The following is a 19962-nucleotide window of genomic DNA, read 5'->3' as shown; positions in this document are numbered from 1 at the left end:
CGACTGTTCCCTTCCGTAGACCTCTAACTCGGGAGCTTGAGCCCGAGCTCAAGGAGTGGAGCTCGAGTTTGAACTTAGAGTTCATGGAACGGACTCATAATAGTTGGGGCCAATTGTCTGTCAGTCCTCAACAGACTGTGAGTCTCTTAGTCTTCAAAACAAATAATGTATCTGATGCCCCGTGGAACGCCCCACTTTACAGGTGCTCTTTGTATTAACTCATATCTCGCCTGTTAATTGTATGTTTGGACCTTGCTGCATAGCTTATGTGCTACAGAAAATCCAGGTGTCTAATTGCTAATAAGATGAAATTGCATAAAAATTTGTAATGGAAAATGTTGAGGTCGATTCGAAGACACCACATTTGTGTGTTAGACTATAAAATAATCAAACATGTATATTTCTAAAAAATGAAAATGAAGTAATACATAGGGAAGTTTTTAGTGTATTAGGACCAAAAGGCATTTTTATTAGAGAGGTTAGCTCTCATAAATTGACAGATGGGAAAACCTCAGAAGACAAATGGGCAAAGGATGGGAATAAATAATTCTCTAGAGAAGTACAGGTGTGAGCCAGGCATAGTGGCACACGCCTCTAACACCAGCTACTCAGGAGGCGGACAGTGGATCACAAGTTCCAGGCCAGCAACTTAGTGAAATACCGTCATCATGAAAATAAAAGGGGCTGGGATACATCTCAGTGGTAAAGCACTTACCTGGCTTGCATAAGGCCCCGGGTTCAATCCCTAGAACCACAGGGGAGGGAGGAAAATCAAAAGAAAGAAAGAAGGAAAAGAAAGAAAGTAAGACAGAGAGAGAAATATGTATGTGTGTATGTGTTTGTGTGTGTGTCTCCTATAAAAGAACACTAGGAAAAAAGGAGCCCTGAGTATAATGGATTTTAGCATTCTGAATTCCAATACATATGTTCCCTGCCTTTTAAGAAAAAGGAAAACAAGCCCATTGCCCAACTCCTTGTGGATCTCAAAGCGCAAGCAAGAAGAGCCAGGTGTCCGCTTCTTTATGACCCTGAAACCTTTGGAATCCGCACGATCGAGAGTCAGTGGGGCCACCTGGCCGCGCGCCCTACAGACGTGAGCAGAGTGGCCCTGTGGGCCTCTGAAGTGTGCCGGGAGACCAGAGCATCCCATCAGCCTCTGTACCAAAAAGAGCAGGAAGCCGCCCTCGGCCTGTGTCCCAGGAAGTGCCGTTTCAGGAGGGGCAGGGTGCCGTGTTTGAAGGCCGCCCGTTCTCCTCGTCCTTAAAGGAGTCAGAGCTGCAGGTGTCTTCCTCGGCAGCACTCTCCTCTAAACGCTGACCAGGCGCCCGTACCGTGTTCCCTCCAGGCTCCCAGATCCAGCACCTGACGCAGGTGGGAATTGCTAGCAGAATCGGGGCCCAGCCCGTGGAAGTCCCGCCCAGCAGAGGCGGCCAGTATGGGGGACCGGGCTGGCCCGCATACGGGGACGATGAAGCGGGGCGAAGAGAGGCCGTGAGTATCTGGGCTCGGGCCCTCAGGCAGGTCCACACACCCTCTTCACTTGCCCACTCTCACTAACAGAGTGTTTTCATCCCCACGTTTCCGCCTTGCTTATGGGTTTCGTTGTTGTTATTGTTTGTTTGTTTGTTTGTTTCGTTGATTATTTCTTTGGTTTTGGTCCTGGGGATCCAGCCCAGGGACATTCTACCTCTGAGCTACAACCCCAGCCCTTTAAGTTTTTAAGGTTTTATTTATTTTGGTGCTAGAATTGACCCCAGGGGTATTCTGTCTTTGGGCTGTACTCTAGCCCTATTTTTATTTTTTTTATTTTGAAACAGAATCTCGCTAGGTTGCCGCGGCTGCCTTCAGACCTGTGATCCTCCTATCTCAGGCTCCGAAGTACTAGGATTACACATGTGCACCCCCACGCCAAGCCTAACTTCTTTATTCTGAAACAGGGTCTTGCTAACTTGCTGGAGTCTCCCTTAGTTGCTGAGGCTGGCCTCAGACTTGAGATCTTCTGTCTCAGCCTCCAAGGTCCTGGGATTACAGGTATGCACCACCAGGCCAGGCTTGCTTATGGTTTCGCTTGCAGTTTTTAGATGGTAAACTCCCTCCCACTTTGGGAAAGCATGTTTTTTCTTGAGGTAGATTTCGGTGGCTTTACCTAGTGGATTTGAACTTGAGGGCAAATAATATCTGGGCTCCACCCTCTCTATGATTACCGTATAAATATTCATGACTTTGCCATTTGTGCTTAATTATGGGTTTCTTGACGTCATTACCACTCCGACCACTGTACGTACATGATTTTGCAAGACCCACACACTTTGGAGCACTGTAAAGCACTGGCGTCACTCAGTACGGGCATAGCTCATTTCTGCAAGTGCACACATCTATTTCTCTCAAGAACTTCATATTCTTAGGGAATAAATTAATGAAGTTTGCCAGGTATGATGGTGCACGCTTATAATCCCAGTACTTGGGAGGCTGAGACAGGAGGATCACAGGTTTGAGGACAGCCTCAGCAAGTAGTGTTATCAATCTAGTGAGATTCTGTTTCAAAATAAAAATAAAAACCTAGGCATGGTGGCGCATGCTTGTAATCCCAGCATTCAGGAGGCTGAGACAGGAAGATCGAGGTTCCCAGACAGCCTCAGCTACTTAGTGAGGCCCTCTGCAACTTAGTGAGATCCTGTATCAAAGTAAGGAATTAAAAAGTAGGAATTAAAAAGTAGGGTGTATCTTGGAGGTAGAAGGCCCCTGGGTTCCATCCTCAGTTCCGCATAAAAATTTAAAAAAGGGCTGGGGAAAGCCAGGCGTGGTTGCGCACGCTTGCAATCCCAGCGCTTGTGAAGCTGAGACAGGAGGATCGCACAGGTTCGAAGCCAGCCTCAGCTACTTGGTGAGGCTCTCAGCAACTAAGTGAGACCCTGTTTCCAAATAAAGTATAAAATAGGTCTGGGAGTACAGCCCAGAGGTAGAAAGCCCCTGGGTTCCACCCCCAGTACCACAAAAAAGGTTGGGGGCTGGGGGTGTAGCTCAGAGGTAGAATTTCACTGGGTTCAATCCCCAGTACCACCAAAAAAAAAAAAAAAAATTAACGAAGTTTAATACAAGCCCAAATCCTACTTTTGATTTATTCTAATCATTATTTTGCTTCAGCTTTAATTGCACGTCTGCTCCTCCTTGGCAGCCACACTAAATTCCCCTCAGAACTACGTGCTCGGACTCAGTGAAAGGAAATCAGCTTTAGAAGGCGATTTCCCCCAAAGGCCACTTGTTAGACTTACATTCGCAGGTCTTTGTGTCGTTTTTCGACACATTTTCTGTCGTCACTGTGCGCGGCTTAGCTTCATTCAGGAAATGGTTTAGGTTTTCCAGTTAAAGCTAATAATGGTCACTTTGAAGAACTTCTTTATTGCTTTGTGGAGAAGCAAATGTAAAAACAACCCAGGGCTATACAAGACCGTGTTTACCTTGCAGAGTTTGCTCTTCCTGCTAAGTGTACACAGATTACGGCACTGACCTGTCTGCACTTACCTGAGACTTCTCACTAGAAAAAAATATGAAAAAATTAAAAAATATGACCATTCTTTTCAAACTAATGCCAAATTAATCTATATTCTACATATATCAGCAGAACTGTCGTCTACTTTTGTGCAGATAACTTGGCTTTAAAAAGCACATGATGGCTGGGCATGGTGGTACACGCTTGTCATCCCAGGGCTTGGGAGGACTTGGGAGGCGGAGATAGTGGACAGCCTCAACTACTTAACTTAGTGAGGCCCTTTGCAACTCAGTGAGACCCTGTTTCAAAATAAAGAATAAAAAATGGGGCTGAGGGTGTAGCTTGGAGGTAGAACGCCCCTGGGTTCCATCCCCAGTACCGCAAAACAAACAAACAAACAAACAAACAAACAAACAAACAATCAAATAGAATAAAATTCACATGGTAGATATACGTGGAAAAACAGATGCCAGGCACCGTGGTACCCGCCTGTAATCCCAGCTGCTCCAGAGGCTGCTGAGACTGGAGGGTCACAAGTTCAAGGCCAGCCTGGGCAACTTAGTGAGACCCTATCTCAAATTTTAAAACATTTAAAAAATGAAAAGGGCTGGGATGTGGCTCAGTGGTAAAGTGCTTGCCTAGCATGCACTATGGCTCAGGTTTGGTACCCAGTACACAGAAGGAGAGAGGGAGGAGGGAAAGAAAACAAATGGATCAGAGAAAAGTGACATTGTGATCTGGCTGGGGCTCCGTGGTCCAGCGTGTGTCCACATACACGCTCCTGGGGCCCCAGGCCGGGCTGAGACACTGGCTCTTGTATCTCCTTTGACAGCATCTCCTTACCTACCTCACTCTCAGATATCAAAGTCTGACCTCTCACCTCCACAGGCTGCCCCCCTCTTCCCTCCTTCCTGCTCCCCAGCCCAACGCCTGTCTCAACCCCTTGACACCACACCCATCACACAGACAGGGGCTATTGGAGGCCAGTTTCCGGTGAGAAGAGGGAGGAGGAAGACTCATCTAGGCGCTCCCCCCGCCCGCCCCGGTGCCAGTTTGAATTTGCCCTTCTCTCTTGTTCTCTCTGTGGAAGTACAGTAATGTTTGCCATGTTTTTCAGACCCACATGCTCGGACATCAAGAGTATTCTTCTTCACCGCTGTTTCAGGTGCCAAGGACTTCGGGCAGGGAGCCCTCAGCTCCCCCCGGGAACCTCCCCCACCGGGGGCTTCAGGGCACCGGGCTAGGTTACCCCACCAGCTCCACGGAAGACCTCCAGCCCGGCCACTCCTCGGCCTCCCTCATCAAGGCGATCCGCGAGGAGCTCCTCCGGCTCTCCCAGAAACAGAGCGCCGTGCAGAACTTCCACAGCTGATCAGCCTCACCTGCAGGTTGTCCCAGTATCCGCTTCCTGTGGAAGCAAGACCAAAAGGAAATCAACTGAGTGGGTGTTTGTGAGAGGGACGAGCATCTCCCGGGCAAGCTGCCCGAGCAAAGGACCAAGTTGCAAATTCAGAAGATGCCATAAGTCACATGACAACTCATGACTTTCTTAGTAGGTTGGCGACTTGGGGACCACTTTGGGTTCAGTCAAGATGTATGTACATTCGGCCAAAAGCCAGCGGCAATTCACAAATGCAAAGGACAAACGTAAGTGAACAGAATTACTCAGTCTCCTTTTTAAAGGCGAAAGATGGAAGCACGTAGAAGGTCGAGAGAAGGAAGGAACAGAGCGTCTGCAAGGCATTCCAGCTGAAGTGTGCAGTGCACCTGCTGCCTGTGTTCTAAGGAGAGATTTGAAGGCATTTTGTTAACAGCTTGATTTCCCTCTTCTCCTCCATAGGAACCTATTTTAATAGTAGTATTAACAACACGAGTACTAAGACTTTTGGGGAATTAAAATAAAAAAGCAACTAGTGAGAACCAAATGTTATTTTGTAGAGCCTGATGACTCCAAACAAAGCCATCGCCTGCGTTCTTCCTCTTTCTGGTGCTACAGCTCCAAAGGCCCCTTCGCCTTTGTGTCTGTGAAAGGCGACCTCAGCTTCTGCAGTGGAAGAGTCTGTCAAAGGTTTCATTCTGTTCTAGGGAAAAGATTTAAAAAAAAAAGTCAACTCCCAAGTGGCAGGGGGAAAGCTTAATATTTATTTGGTTATTCAAAATGCATATCAAAGTTTAGATTTACATTCTTAATTATATTTGCAGTTTGTTAATTGGGCACGTGTAACTCCTGTTGTCCTCACATTCCGGCAGGTGCCACTAAGGTTGGTCCGACAGAATGAGGCTTTCAGGAAATCCTAACTCTTAAATCCTTGTACTTTGTTCATGGTTTGCTCACAGACTGTGTTTGAATGAGAAATCGTGTGTAAGCAGGCATTATTTATAACAATTCCTGGGGCCGCCAAATTATCTTGGATCCATCCCTAGTAATCACATTCCCTGTGTTCAAGCCTTGGGAGTGGGTCCACCCAGCCCCCCCGTGATGAATCAAGGAGTGTAAAGAAGAGTTTTGAGACCATGAGGGCAAACAGAGCGATCCCCCCGTTTCTGATTTTCTTGTGTTATTACTTTGTTGAGTGACCATTAAAACCGTCTTACGCACTTTGGGCTAGCGAGGAGGGGATCATCTCGCTCAAAATGTGCTCCTGAGGTAAACGCTCGTTTCCCCACTCTCCACATTACGGTCAGAAAGACAGCGATGTTCTGTTTGCTGGTGTCTGAGTGAAACTCAAAGGAAACGCAGGCTTACCTGAGAGATTCCCGCTCTGAGCCTCTGTTTATCAGATGAACTAATACTTTTTATTAACAGGGAACCAGGTAGAATTTAGGGCTCTGACCAATCAAAACCTGCATATCTGCGCCAAGTTTTTAAGAATCTGGAAACAGCCAGAAGCGGCTTCTAGAGTGTAGGCATTGGTTCCAGAATCATGTTTACCCTTCCTTGGTTAGACTTGCAGTGCAGACTTTGAATTTCAGGACACAAGGAAAGCTGACACGTATCCATTGTTCATCTGCACACCCCCAAAAAAGAAGAGTGCAGGAGGGAAAGTCTGTTAGATAAAGGCCTGGCAGCCTCTTGCCAGGGAGTCCCCAAAGCCTTTGAAGAGCGTGGGGAGAGGCCCATTTGGGGCCTCATTTCTTACCTCTGGGTCTTGGTTTAGTACCAGACTGTCCGTAAGTGGAAGAGCCTCTTTCCACATCACTCAAAAAGTCCAGGTTTCCTAAATATAGTGTTAAGACTTTTAGATATCCAAGCAGGGTTTTGTTACGGATACCTTACAATGAGTTCAAGTCGTGTGATAGCAGATGGAATAAATGGCCTTTTCTCTCCCTGTTCTGCTCAGTGTCATAAATGTTCTGCACATAGAGTATCCCACGAATGGCCACCTCCTCTGTGCGTTGCAGAAATGGTCTCTGCTTCAAGTGGTGTGACTGCAACAGCAGTTTTGATGCCTTCCAAACTACCATAAAGGGATTCTATCTGTACTTTTATTTTTAGAACCAGTACACCTTTAAACAGATGTCGACCAAAGACGACACATAACAAACAGCTGGTGGTGTGTGGCGTGGCACCGGCAGTCCCCGGGGCGGCCAGCACGTTGTTGTGAAGTACACTCGGTTTGTCCTTGTTTCCTCTAGACACCTGCTGCCACGGGTTTACCCGTCACCAAACTCAGAAAGAACTAGCATTTGTGGGATATATCATCCCAGTGGGTCTTCAGATTCTCAGTCCGTGTGCTCTCCTTAAGAGAAAGGTCCTCCTGTTGATCACGGGTAACTTCAGAGTTCCATCGATTGAAGTATCCTAAAATGAAAGTTACATAATATATCTAGTCTTTTTTCCTATTTTAGAAATTCTGGTTGTTAACACAAACCATACATTTGAATCAGCATTTTGGAGAAGATTGTTTGGAGAAGTGATTTTTTTTTTTTTTGGCAGAAACTACTTTGTCAGTAATTCATTGAGTCAGGTTCCGTCTCTGAACTTCATTTCCCCCATCAGCCACACGAATGGACTCCCCTGCCCACCTTCCAGAATCTCTAGCCGTGGGAACCAGATGCAGTTCTGTGTACATTCATTGAGGAGCGAGCATAAAGCCCTGTGAAAATATAAGCTGCCATCTGTGTGGATGCTCTGCAGTGGATGATCTGCCTTGCTGTGACCCATCAGTAAATGGGTTCACACACGGGTAACTGGAGCAAAACCGCAAGTGTGGTTTATGTTCTTTACTCCCGTTTTGCTTGAAACTCACCTTCATCAGTTTTCAAAGAGCATCTATTAGGCATCTCACGCTGGTTCTGTCACCAGATAGTCAGCAGATATGAGCTCTGCCTTCTGAGGGCTTAGAACCTAGATTGGATAGTACAAAAAGCCGGGCGTGGTGGCGCACGCTTGTAATCCCCGCGCTTGGGAGGCTGAGACAGGAGGATCGCACGGGTTCGAAGCCAGCCTCAGCTACTTAGAGAGGCTTTCCGCAACTTAGTGAGACCCTGTTTCCAAATAAAATATAAAAAAGGTCTGGGAGTATAGCCCGGAGGTAGAAAGCCTCTGGGTTCCACCCCCAGTACCACCAAAAAAAAAAAAAAGGATAGTACAGATGGGTATGAAAATAGGAGATTAAAAACAAATAACACGGTTAAGGATCCATAAAATTCCAAGTACACAAGTGCATTGGGTTCTCAGAAGAAGTTGTTGAAGTTGCTTGTTTGGAAATGATAGGATTGTGGGGAGAAGTCAACTGCAGAAACCACTTCGAAGAAGACAGTGGAGCTGCCCGCACCAATGGTGAGGGGCATGGGACGAGGCCAGGTGGGCCCAGGGAAGGATGCAGAAATTGGGGTACACTGTCCTTGAAAATGAACTTACTCCTAATATGCTGTGCTATGGGGACCAAGCCCCTGACCACACTGTTTATGAAGGAAGCGAGAGGGTTCATTTGCAGTAATGCATTGACCAAACGGCCAGGCCAGTGAAGAGCTTCCAAGGAAGAGTCCAGTGGGGAGGAGGGAAGAGGAGCATCCCAAGAACTGCTGAAGATCGATGTAAAGTATATGAATAGTAATGAGAATGACTTCAAGGGTTATTGCTCAGAGCAGATTTTGATGGTCAACCTTTTGGTGCCATTAAATCCTTTGTGGAGAACAGCAGGTTCTAAGTAAACATATTTGGCTTCTTTACAGCTACCTACATGTTTCCCTCCAAATCTTAATTTCATAGTGTTTGTGGGTTTTGGTGGCATAAAGATTTTAAGAGGTGGGGTTTTGCCCGTCAAATTTCTGAGGGCATGAGGCCCATGATACGATGCGTGGGTGAAGGCGTGCCCAGAAGGCATCGAGCTCAAGAAGTGATTCTGTGCTTTGTGAGTCTGCCACTTCCCATGCACGGGGCCGGTTTTAGCTGCGTTTTTTACGATGTCTTTGAGAGTGCTTCCTTCGCCAGGCTGGTCCCTCCCATGCCGTTTTGCGCTAGCACTACTTCACATGTTGGTCACTAAGTTGCCCTCTCTCGGTCCTTGGTTTTGATACTTGGAAGGACGGCGGGTTAAGGTTCTAGGCTCCGGGGCAGGGCATTCCAGGCCTTAAGTCCCACATTAACTTTAGCTCTAGTGGAGATTTCGCCATATCATTTCTACCTCCAGAGCAAGGCTCCAGAGCTCATCGCCAGAGCCTGCTCATCCACGTTGGGCCAGGCAGGAGCAGGAGGCCCTGCTCTGCACCTGCCGGTAGACCATGAGAGCACAAACCCACGTCATGGGACAGTCCATTGGACTTCATCTTCACATGTCATCCTGCGTGTTGCAGACATTCCCGTAACAGGTGAGAAGGGTTTCTATGGGCCACTGCTGGAACATTCTCATGAAATGTACGGACGTATGCTTGTCATCTCATGAACAAAGAATGTACACATTTCAGGTTTCTTCTGAGATTTTTGGAGGTGATTGTTGATGTCTAAACTAGGACTCCTTTGTCTACTACTAAGAAGACTTGAAAAACAAAACATCACGGTACAACGTTCATTCCATGCTGTGTGTATCTTAAGAACACACAGCAGAGCCAGGCATGGTGGCACACCCACTATGTAATCTCAGTGGCTCAAGAAACTGAGGCAGGAGGATTGCAAGTTCTAGGCCAGCCCAGGCAACTTAGGGAGACCTTATCTCAAAATAAAAAAGTAAAAAAGTGCTGGGGATGTAGCTCAGCAATCGAGCGCCCCTGTCTCTAATCCCTACTACTGCAAACAAAAAAACCATAAATGGTAGCATTGAAGTGTAAAGAATATGAAATGTCTTCGGAAACGTGAAGCAGTTAGGAGCCAGTGGAGAAATGAGAGGAGCAGGCACTGTCCTTGCCTGACATACCCTGGGCCAGATTAGTGTCTCACAGGATGGGCAGCGAGCCAGGCCCCTTGCTTGGACTTCTTCCTCCAGGTTTTTCTACGCTGGGGTCACTCTTTAGGAAACAGTGACTAGGTAGAAAGGACAGAGATAAAATCGGGATGATTTTTCATCTCTCAGTCTTCCATTGCAAACAGTCTTTCTCCCAGATTTCCTGGCGCACCATGGATAGTATTTTCTTGGGTCCAGCAGAGTTTAAGTATTCCTAACTTGACTCCCAAGTGTGCGACCTGGGAGTAATACAGGGCCAAGTTCAAGCCAGACACCCTGTTCTGCTCCTCCTGTAGATGTGGGGAAAGACAAAAGAATTACTGGAGGAACTGAGGCTCTGGTCATTCACTCAGCTGCACCAGAGACCCGGATCAGAGAAGAGACACAGAAACGCCCTCAGCTTTGTCCTCCAGAGCCGCGCTGGGAGCGAGGAGATGGGGCTGGGGTCAGCAGGAGAGGTTGCTTCATGGAGTTGTTCCAAGGTGCCAACCATTTCCATCCCTGGTCGAGGTCTGCATTCTGGTTCCTCCTGCAACCTGGCTCCTGGCTTATGAGTATTAATGTAAGAAATGGCAGGTTGGGGCCACCGGAGGCATCAGTACTGAACTTGAACTTGACAATCATGGTTTGCCAGTCTCAAGCGGGCACTTGAGTCTCAGTGTGGGTATATGATTTAGTAATTGAACTCTCCCTTCTATTTGTCAGTTACGTTTCTACCCTTCAATTAGCTGCACTGTTTTCTAATGTGCTGTAGAGTTTTTGAGATAATTTATGCAAGTGTTTGGTTTCCATGTTTACAATTTTTACAGCTTTCCTAGCATTTTAAATGGAAATGTCAATAAACGCTCTGAATTGGTGTCAAAGTGATATTCTCTGCTTATTTCCTTTGCAACATGATTGTTTTCGCATTTCTAACCTGAAAAGTTGGACGAGATGGTCTTTTGTTTCCCGGGTTTTGCGTCCCTGGTGAGAACGCTTGGTGCTTTTCGTTTTCCAAGGAATTAAGTGAGAAGTGCCCCATTCGGTGTGGGATTCACAGAATTGTCTTTCACTCATCCCAGGCGACACTCTCTCCTTCTGTCTCCTGTTTTCCTGCTGCCCACTGGGTGATGTGTCTGCTAAGAGCCTATTCATAGGATTCTACGACTTAAACGAGAAGGCTGAAGTCCTTACAGTCTTGAAAGGTATAAACCTGGAGTTGTTTATGAAACTTGAGAAAATGGGAACCCTTGGCCACTTAGGAAAGCAAAAGGAACTCGGACGCAGGCGTGTGAACTCTAAATGAATGTTAAATCCTGGATAGGATCCCGGGACCACGCCAGCAATAGCTCAGGTGTCCGGTAGAAATACCAGGGAGATCCGAGTAAAGTCTATAGGTAACGGTTTTGTGTAAAGATAATTTATTTGCTTTGCTTTATTGTGGTTATTAAAACATATTAGAGGAAGCTATGGGAATGGTATACACAAGCCTTTTACATCATTTTTGTAGCTTTTCTCTTAAATATGATAAAAATATATATATATATATATATATAAACAGGCCAGGGATGTTGTAGCTCAGTGGTAGAACACTTGTCTAGCATGCCTGCGGCCCTGGATTTGGTCCCCAATATCCCAATGAATGAATAATAAATAAAAACACACTAGGAGCTGGAGATAGTGGTACACACCTATAATCCCAGTACTTGGGAGGCTGAGACAGGACGATCACAGCTTTGAGGCCATCCTCAGCAACTTTGCAAGTCCCTGTTTCAAAATAAAATGTAAAAAGAGTTGGTGGTGGAGGGGTGGAGCTTGGAGGTAGAATTCTGCCAGGTTCCATCCCCAGTACCCAAACCACACATACACGAGGTCCTGGGTTTAATCTCTAGCACTCCTCAAATATACAAATATGAAGTCTATAAATAACAAATATATGTATTACAATTACATATCTATGTAGACACAGACTAATATAGCATAGGTGGAAGCCAGGGGACTTCTGCAGGGGCTATTGTCCTGTCCATACCTAGGTTACATGGCACCTCTCAGGACACACGGCTCCTGCTAATGCTGAAGCCACAATTAATTAATAGAAAATAAGCCTTTACAGAGAGTTCATGGAATCAACCCCAAAGAAAATTTGAATCTGGAAATTAGAGAAAATAGAACAATACAAGAATACTTAAGAGAATGCTTCAGATATTTAAAGAGGTTAATGAAAGGCCGGGCGTGGTGGCACATGCCTGTAATCCCAGGACTTGAGAGAGAAGGATTGCAAGTTGGAGGACCACCTCAGCAAGTCGTGACACTCTCACCAACCTAGCAAGACCCTGTTTCAAAATAAATATAAAATAAGGTTGGAGGTCTATCTTGGAGGTAAAATGCCCCTGGGTACAATCCCCAGTACCATAAAAAAGAGGTTAATAAAAACTATTAAGAATAGAACGTTATAAAAGTTTTAGCAAATTTAACAAAACCAAAAAGAAATCTTTGAAAGAAAAATAAGGGAATTAATGCCCAACAGTCACATATTTTAATAGCTTATAGACAAAGATGAAATTGTTCTAACAGTTGTAATTAATATACTTTGTTTTAAGGCAGATTTAGATTAGAAAAACAAAAATACTGTCGGAACTGCTAGGACTCATTACCCTGTGACTTGTACGTGCTCTGGATGCAGGGGTTCTAAGTGATAGAACAGGAAGTTACTAGAAGCAGCTGAGGCTTAGAAGAAAGGTCAGGCGGGTCCCACGCCACAGCCTGAACCCTGAGTTGATAGAAGTAGGAATTTGAGCCGTACTTGGCATTTCTTGTCCTCGTCTTTCCTCTTCCACTTTGTACCTGCCGAGCACAGCTAAAGATAAAGAGAAAACAAGAAAGAAAAACAAGAAGCCAAGAAGCTGGATGTGGTGGCACACGCCTGTGATCACAGTACTGGGGAGGCTGAGACAGGAGGATTGCAGGTTTGAGGCCAGCCTAAAGCAACTTAGACCCTCAACAACTTAGCAAGACCTTGCTTCAAAAATAAAAAAGAAAGTCAGATGTGGTGGTGCATGCTTGTAATCCCAGTCCTTGGAAGATTGAGACAGAGGATTTCAGGTGCTCAACCAGCCTCAGCAAGTTAGTGAGGTCACCTGCAACTTAGACCCTTTTTCAAAATAAAAGAAGAAAATGGGACTAGGGAATGTAGCCTGGAAGTAGACTGCCCCTGGGTTCCATTCCCTTGTATTACCAAAAAAAAAAAATCATGATGATGATAACTAATCATCTGATGAGTGTAATCATCTGAGGTGTAGCTCAGATGGAGACTTCTCCTGGATCAAATCCCTAGTACCACACAAAAAAGAGGTCATTTGGTCCAATGCCTGAGTTAGACAATTAAGCTAGCTGGCCTCACTGGACAGGACTCCACTTACCTAGTACCTCTCTTCCTCACAGGTCTCTTACCTGCACCCGCTGCCCATTCTGGAATAACTGGGGCCGGTGTGCGTTTGATTTCCCTAGTGTTAAAGCCTGGAGAAACTACAGCCACAAGGCTAGGTAAACCACATTTGTGTGTTTGGCTATCGTTTGTTGTACTCGTGCCAGGGTAGAGCATTACAGAAACATAAAACCCAAACTTTCCTGAGAGACTCATGCTGTGGCGTTTGAGAGAGCCAGGGTCACAGACGGAGCCCTCTGTGACCAAGCACCACGCGGGTGTGTCTGGACTGGGCTTCTGTGACGTGGTGATCCGCCTCGTGGCCTCGGCTGCTTTCTTGATTCTTTCTACGATCCTGAGGCTGGAACGCAGGGCCTCATCCGTGCTAGGCAAGCACTCCACCCCTGAGCTACATCCCCAGCCCTTTTTATCTTTTTGTTTTGAGACGGGGTCTCGCTTACTTGCCCGTGTTGACTTTAGGATCCTCTTGCCTCAGCCTCCAGACGCGTTAGGATACAGGTGTGTGCCAGCATGCCTGGCTGCAAATCGCTGGTTTCTTTCATTTGATGATTTAAGATTCTGAGATGGCTTCCGAGAAAATGTTGTCAGAGGTGTTTTAAAGGGGGTTGGGTCTTGCGAGCTGAAATTGGACGGCTGCATTTCAGGGCAAATGTTTTCCAACTGAGGTTCTACTGTAGGTGCCCTGAAGACTCCGGGACCTTCGGTTTTTAGCAGAATCCTGACAAGATCAGACGAGGTTTGGATCTACCTGTAGCTGTGAGTGAAAGCTGCCTGGCTTCCATTTGGAGTCCAAGAACCAGTGTGTTAAAGTTTAGATCTGAGATATTGTTCTTTCTGAGTTCCTGGTGAGAAAAAATTGGATTCACAAAGTAGGAAAAAAGGTAAAAATTTTTAAAGGCACAGTTAACCAAAATTAAATCAGAGACGCTGGGCGTGGTGGCTCACGCTTGTAATTCCATCATTCAGGAGGCGGAGACAGGAGGATCCTGGTTTGCAGACAGTCTCAGCTACTTAGTAAGGCCCTTTGTAACTCAGTGAGACCCTGTTTCCAAATAAAGAGGAAAAAATAGGGCTGGGGGTGTAGCTTGGAGATAGATTGCCTCTGGCTTCCATCCCCAGTACCTATATATATTAAATCAGAGTATCTCACACTAACCCACTGACACTCCCTTATCTAGTCTCCCTTCCCTGGCCAGAAAGCAAATTAGCAGAAGTGAAGAAAATAAAACCCAGGATACTTGGGTCACCAGAGATACAGGCACCAGCATTTTAGCAAGTCGTGGTCCTAACAACAAAACGGTGCTGGGCTGTAGCTCAGTGGTAAAGAGTACCCAGGGGCACTTAACCTCCGAGCTACACCCCCTGCCCTATTTTTTATTCTTTATTTTGAAACCGGGTCTCACTGAGTTGCGGAGGGCCTCACTAAGTAGCTGAGGCTGTCCCCGAACCGCGATCCTCTGGTCTCAGCCTCCCGAATGCTGGGATTACAAGCGTGTGCCACCACGCCCGGCCCCAGTCCTATTTTTTAATCTTTTTTTATTTGTTGAAACAGGGTCTCACTGAGTTGCAAAGGGCCTCGCTACATAGCTGAGGCTGTCCATGAACCACCATCCTCCGGTCTCCGCCTCTCGAATGCTGGGATAACAAGCGTGCGCCACCACGCCTGGTAAGATGACTTACTTTCTGACTTACAGTAAGCTATTGGTTCAAATTCCAGCGCATACAGGGGGCAGGGGGAGCAGAAGGATTACAATTAGACATGTGAGATGATGTCTAATAAAAGATCAGGAGATGTTCTTGGGAAACATAATGTTGGGCTGCTGGGCGCAGCTCCCCCACCTCGGTGGGGCCCACCTTGGGCCTGGTCTGCGCTCAGCGGGGGGCACTGCCCACCTGCCCCCGTCATGCTGCACAGAACTTTGTGGGACTTCATCTGGGCTTTGTAGCTGAGAGAGAGGACTTGGCGGTAGTCAGGCTCGGTTCAGAAAGTGACGCTCAGTTTCTAGCCTTTGGCTTTAATGCTGGGCACCCTGAGATCTCTGCACACACTGCCTTCGAAGGAGCCTTGTGAAGTGTCTGCCTTGATGGCCTTTCCGGCTCTCGAGTGCTAAGTGGGCGCTTGATGAGCAACTCCCCACGGTGTACTTTCTTCTCAGGATGCCCCTTTCTTTCCCCAAGCCATTGACCAGACAGGGCAAACCAGATGTAGCATCCCGGCCATTTCAGCAAGACTCAAAGTGGGCTTCAGCTTCTGACAAAGCTCCCCCGGCCTTGCCCCCTTTCAGGACAATTTTGATTTCATCTTTGGAGCTTACTGGTCCTTAAACCCCCAAAGTTGTACATTTGACTGAAACAAGTACCTCCTATAAAGCAGGTCTCAGTCCATCTTGAAGAACTGAACAATTCTCTCAGTAGGTCGGTGCAGAGAAGGCTTTCCTTACACCCACGGCACCAAGCTCGTCACTTGTGTATCAGGAGAAGTACTGCCTGCCTGAGTTGATGTATATAGTGATTATACATACACATCCTGAGGCCACACCCCAAGTGACCCACGTCCTCCGGTTATACCCTATTTGCCTACCTAACCATCCAATAAACCCATTAATCCATTAATGAACTCGTCAGCCGATGAAATCAGAACCCTCATAATTCACGCATTTTACCTCTGAACATTTTTTAATCAATACACGGGCTCTTACAGGGGACATTCTATATCCAGCCCATAGCAGTACTAGCTCTGTGTTCTGGGACACAAGGAAGCGGTCAGCCCCTTCCTCCTGGCCACACTTCAGGTATCTCAAGTCAGAGTTTTCTCCTACAAGCCGTCACTTCTTTTGGCCAATACCTAGTTTTAAAATTTCTTGCTCGTATGAAATGGTTTCCAGTTCTGCTTTTCCAGTTCTCCTTCTCTTGGTCTCCATCCAATTCACAACACACTCCTTTCACAATGTAGCACAAAAATTCTTCAAGTAACTAGCAGGAGAGGTAGAAATCCTTATCCCATCACTGGGATACTATATTTTTAACCATAGAATCTAAGACTGGGTTGATCTTTTAAATATCCTTATTACTCCTAACGAGCCCCAATATGTCTGTTAAAATCCTGAAATCTTTTTTTTATAAAGTCCCATTAGACCATACTTCCTTTACCCTATATGCATATTAGAGGGTTTGTTAAAATATAGAAAAGCTTTACTTTTTTTTTGTGATACTGGGGATCAAACCTAGGGATATTCTATCTCTGAGCTACATCTCCAGCCCTATTTTTATTCTCTATTTTGAAACAGGGTCTCACTAAGTTGCAGAGGGCCTAAGTAGTTGAGGCTGGCTGCAAACCTGCGATCCTCCTGTCTCAGCCTCCCGAGTACTGGGATTACAAGTGTGCACCGCCACATCCAGCGAAAGCTTTACATTTCATAAAAATAAATAACATTTTGTTGCTATTTTGGCGCTGTATTTTAACCTGTCGATCTCATCTTTCCACCCACCATAGTAACTAAAATCTTTAGGCATCTGAAATTCAGGAAGCCACTCTGAACTGACTGATGTGAAGAACAAACAAATATGTGCAACTTTGGGGGGTCACACCTGATGACCGCAACTTAGAGGAAGGAGAATTTATCTGCTCATCGTTCTGGAGATTTCAGAGAATTCGGTCCATGTTATTCTGGGTCACATAGGCAGTGCTCAAGGCATGGCAGCAGGAAGGAGAGAGAGAGAGAGGGACAGACAGACAGACAGACAGACAGACAGACAGACAGACAAGGGACATATATGGTCCTCGAGGCCACACTCCTAGTGGCCTAACTCCTTCAGCTACACCTCATCTGCCTATGTTATCACCCAATAAATCCCTTCAAATTATTAACCCATCATTTATCCACCGATGGCATTAGAACCCTTATGATTCAATTATTTCACCTCTGAACATTTTTGCGTTGCCAGTACATGGGCTTTGCCAGGGGACATTCTGTCTTCACACCTACATGGGGCAGAAGACAGACAAAGCTCCTGCTCCAACAGGAGGCTGTAAACTAAACATCGCTGGGCTCAGCAGTGCCCTCGACGAGGGCAGACCCCATGGAGTCCTTTAGAAGGAGCAGCATGGAGGGGGCGAGAAGGGCAAGATGAGGATGGAGAGAACAGCTGACTTGCGAAACTCAGAAGCCAGGCGCGGTGGCGCACGCTCGTAACCCCAGTACTTGGGAGGCTGAAACAGGAGGATCACAGGTTCGTGGCCAGCCTCAGCTACTTAGGCCCTTTACTACTTGGTGAGACCCTGTCTCAAAATAAAGAATAAAAAATAGGGCTGGGGGTATAGCTCGGACGTAAAATGTCCCTGAGTTCAATCCCCAGTGCTTCAAAAAATAAAAATAAAAATAAAAAACTCAGAAGTTTTCCTGAGAAGGGAACGAGAGAAAAGGGGCAGTGATCAGAAGGTAGGGTAAAAAGCCTAGCATGGCCATAGAAGATAGAGAACACCTCATTAAATCCGAATTTCAGATACACAAGAGATTTTGAGTATGTTCCAAATAGCGCATAGAACATATATAAAAATGTTTGTGTATCTGAAATTCATACTTGCCTAGGTGTCTGTACCTTTGTTTGCTCAATCTGGCAGCCTTAACATGGCAGCTGCTGGGGGTGATCCATGGGGCGGGGAGGGCATGGGCAATAGAGAAGACAGAACAGAAAGTGATAGGGGCTGGGATTCCGAGCATAATGGGGGACACTGGCCCTGTCAGGGCCAGGGATGTTTTCCCACTGTGCAAAGGAGGGAAAACAGAACGCCGCTAAGATTTGGATACGTCTGCACACGTTCAAAAACAGCCCTTTCTATCCTGGAAAAACAAGACATTCCTACTGAACATGTCACCATTGCTTTCGATTTGTGAACTCGGATTCTTAGACAGCAAAGGCACTGTCTCACAGTAAGGTGTCGCATCTTGTGCTGAGAAGATGAACTCCGCGTCACGTTCCATGGCTGCTGAGTTGTATTCCGGGTTAATGGTGTCTGTTATTTAGTGTGGCCTGGTGACTGACTACCTGGTAAGATTGGTTCTTTTAATTGCGTTCAGGTGTGTTTTGTGGCCCAGAAGGTGTCTGTTGTGAAATTTCTGTGTGAGCGTGAGGACGGGGATTCTGTTGCCGCTGGACCAGCCGTTCCGTGGCATTCCAGCCGGCTGACTGATGGTGCCCTTAGCGCCACCTGTCCTCAGTGACTTTCTGCCCACGGGCGCTCTTGTGGATTTGTCTGTTTCTCCTTCCAACTCTATGAGGATTCAACTCACGCATTTTGATGCTCTGTTGTGGGTACATGCACAGGACAGACTTTTAGATCTTGGAAAACCGACCTCTTTCTCATCAAATAATGCCCCTATATCCCTGATAAGTTTGTTTGCTCTAAAGTCGGCTTTATCTGAAATTACTATAGTCTGTCTTTCTTTCTTTCTTTCTTTCTTTCTTTCTTTCTTTCTTTCTTTCTTTCTTTCTTTCTTTCTTTCTTTCTTTCTTTCCTTGCTGGTACTGGGTTCTGGAAGCCCTTCTACCTCCGGGCGACACTCCCAGACCTATTTTATATTTTTGAAACAGGGTCTCTTACGCCAGCGCAGCTGGCTTCGAACCTGCGCGATCCTCCTGTCTCCGCCTCCCAAGCGAGGGGGTTACAAGCGTGCGCCACCACGCCCGGCTCAAGCTTTCTTTTGAGTAGTGTTATCATTGTATATTTCTCTCTGTGTTTTCTTTTAATTTATCTGTATCTTTTTTTTTTTTTTGGTACAGAGGATTGAATCCATAGGCATTCTACCTTCGAGTTACACTCCCAGTTTTATTTTATTTTTTATTTTGAAACAGGGTTTCGCTAGCTTGCTGAGGCTGGCCTCAAACCTGTGATCCTCCTGTCTCAGACTCCCAAGTACTAGGATTACAAGCATGTGCCACCATGCATGGCTGTATTTTCATATTTAAAGTGAATTTCCTGAAGACAGCATAGAGTTGGGTCTTGTTTTTATCCACTCTGATAGTCACTATCTTTTACTTTGTGTAATTAGACCATTTCATTTAAAGTGATTATTTTTTAGGAGTCTTTTACTTTTCTGCTTTCTTTGGTTTATGAGCATTTCATATCATTCCATCTTGCTCCCTCTTAGTATATTGATTATATTTCTTCTTTACTTGTTTTTTAGTAGTTACCTTAGAGTTTGCAATATATATATTTATGAGTAATCTAAGTCTACTTGCAGATATGACACTCTGATGCTTTACAAAGCCCTATATATTGTCAGGCTGAGATCCAGGAGACATGGTGATATTTAAGTCACAGCTACACACACTCATGCACATGTGCTCACCCACACACACACACTCACACCCACACACGTTTCCTTATTGAGCTGCCCAAGGTTGCTATGTCACTGACTCAAACTAATGGTTATATTCTCTAAGTATCTTTTAACTAAAAATATCCACTACCACCTTCTAGGGTCAAAGCTCGAGTCAATTAAAAATAAAAAACTTAAGAGTGTAATAAAATTGACTTGTGTGAGCTGGGCGTGGTGGTGCACGCCTATAATTCCAGTGTCTTGGGAGGCCGAGGCAGGAGGATTATAAACTCAAGGCCAGCCTAAGATTTAGTGAGAACTTGACTCAAAATGAAAATAAAAGGG

At 45.9% G+C, this 19962-nt stretch overlaps 1 protein-coding gene across 1 annotated transcript in view; it reads left to right on the top strand.

The window, feature by feature from the left end:
• The window catches only part of KIAA1549, a gene marked incomplete at both ends in the record, with an annotated part of 84306 nt that extends 79444 nt beyond the window's left edge, over positions 1 to 4862 (top strand). The window contains 2 exons of the mRNA XM_080701241.1: positions 1346 to 1491; positions 4608 to 4862. Coding sequence (XP_080557367.1) covers positions 1346 to 1491; positions 4608 to 4862 — 401 coding nt within the window. The remainder of the gene's footprint in view (positions 1 to 1345; positions 1492 to 4607) is intronic.
• Between the last annotated feature and the right edge of the window lie 15100 nt (positions 4863 to 19962).

This window comes from Muscardinus avellanarius (genome assembly GCF_963383645.1).
Source record: "Muscardinus avellanarius genome assembly, chromosome: 9".
Classification (NCBI taxonomy): Eukaryota; Metazoa; Chordata; class Mammalia; order Rodentia; family Gliridae; genus Muscardinus; species Muscardinus avellanarius.
The sequence above is the reverse complement of the archived record's forward strand: the minus strand, read 5'-3'. Positions and strand labels throughout refer to the sequence as shown.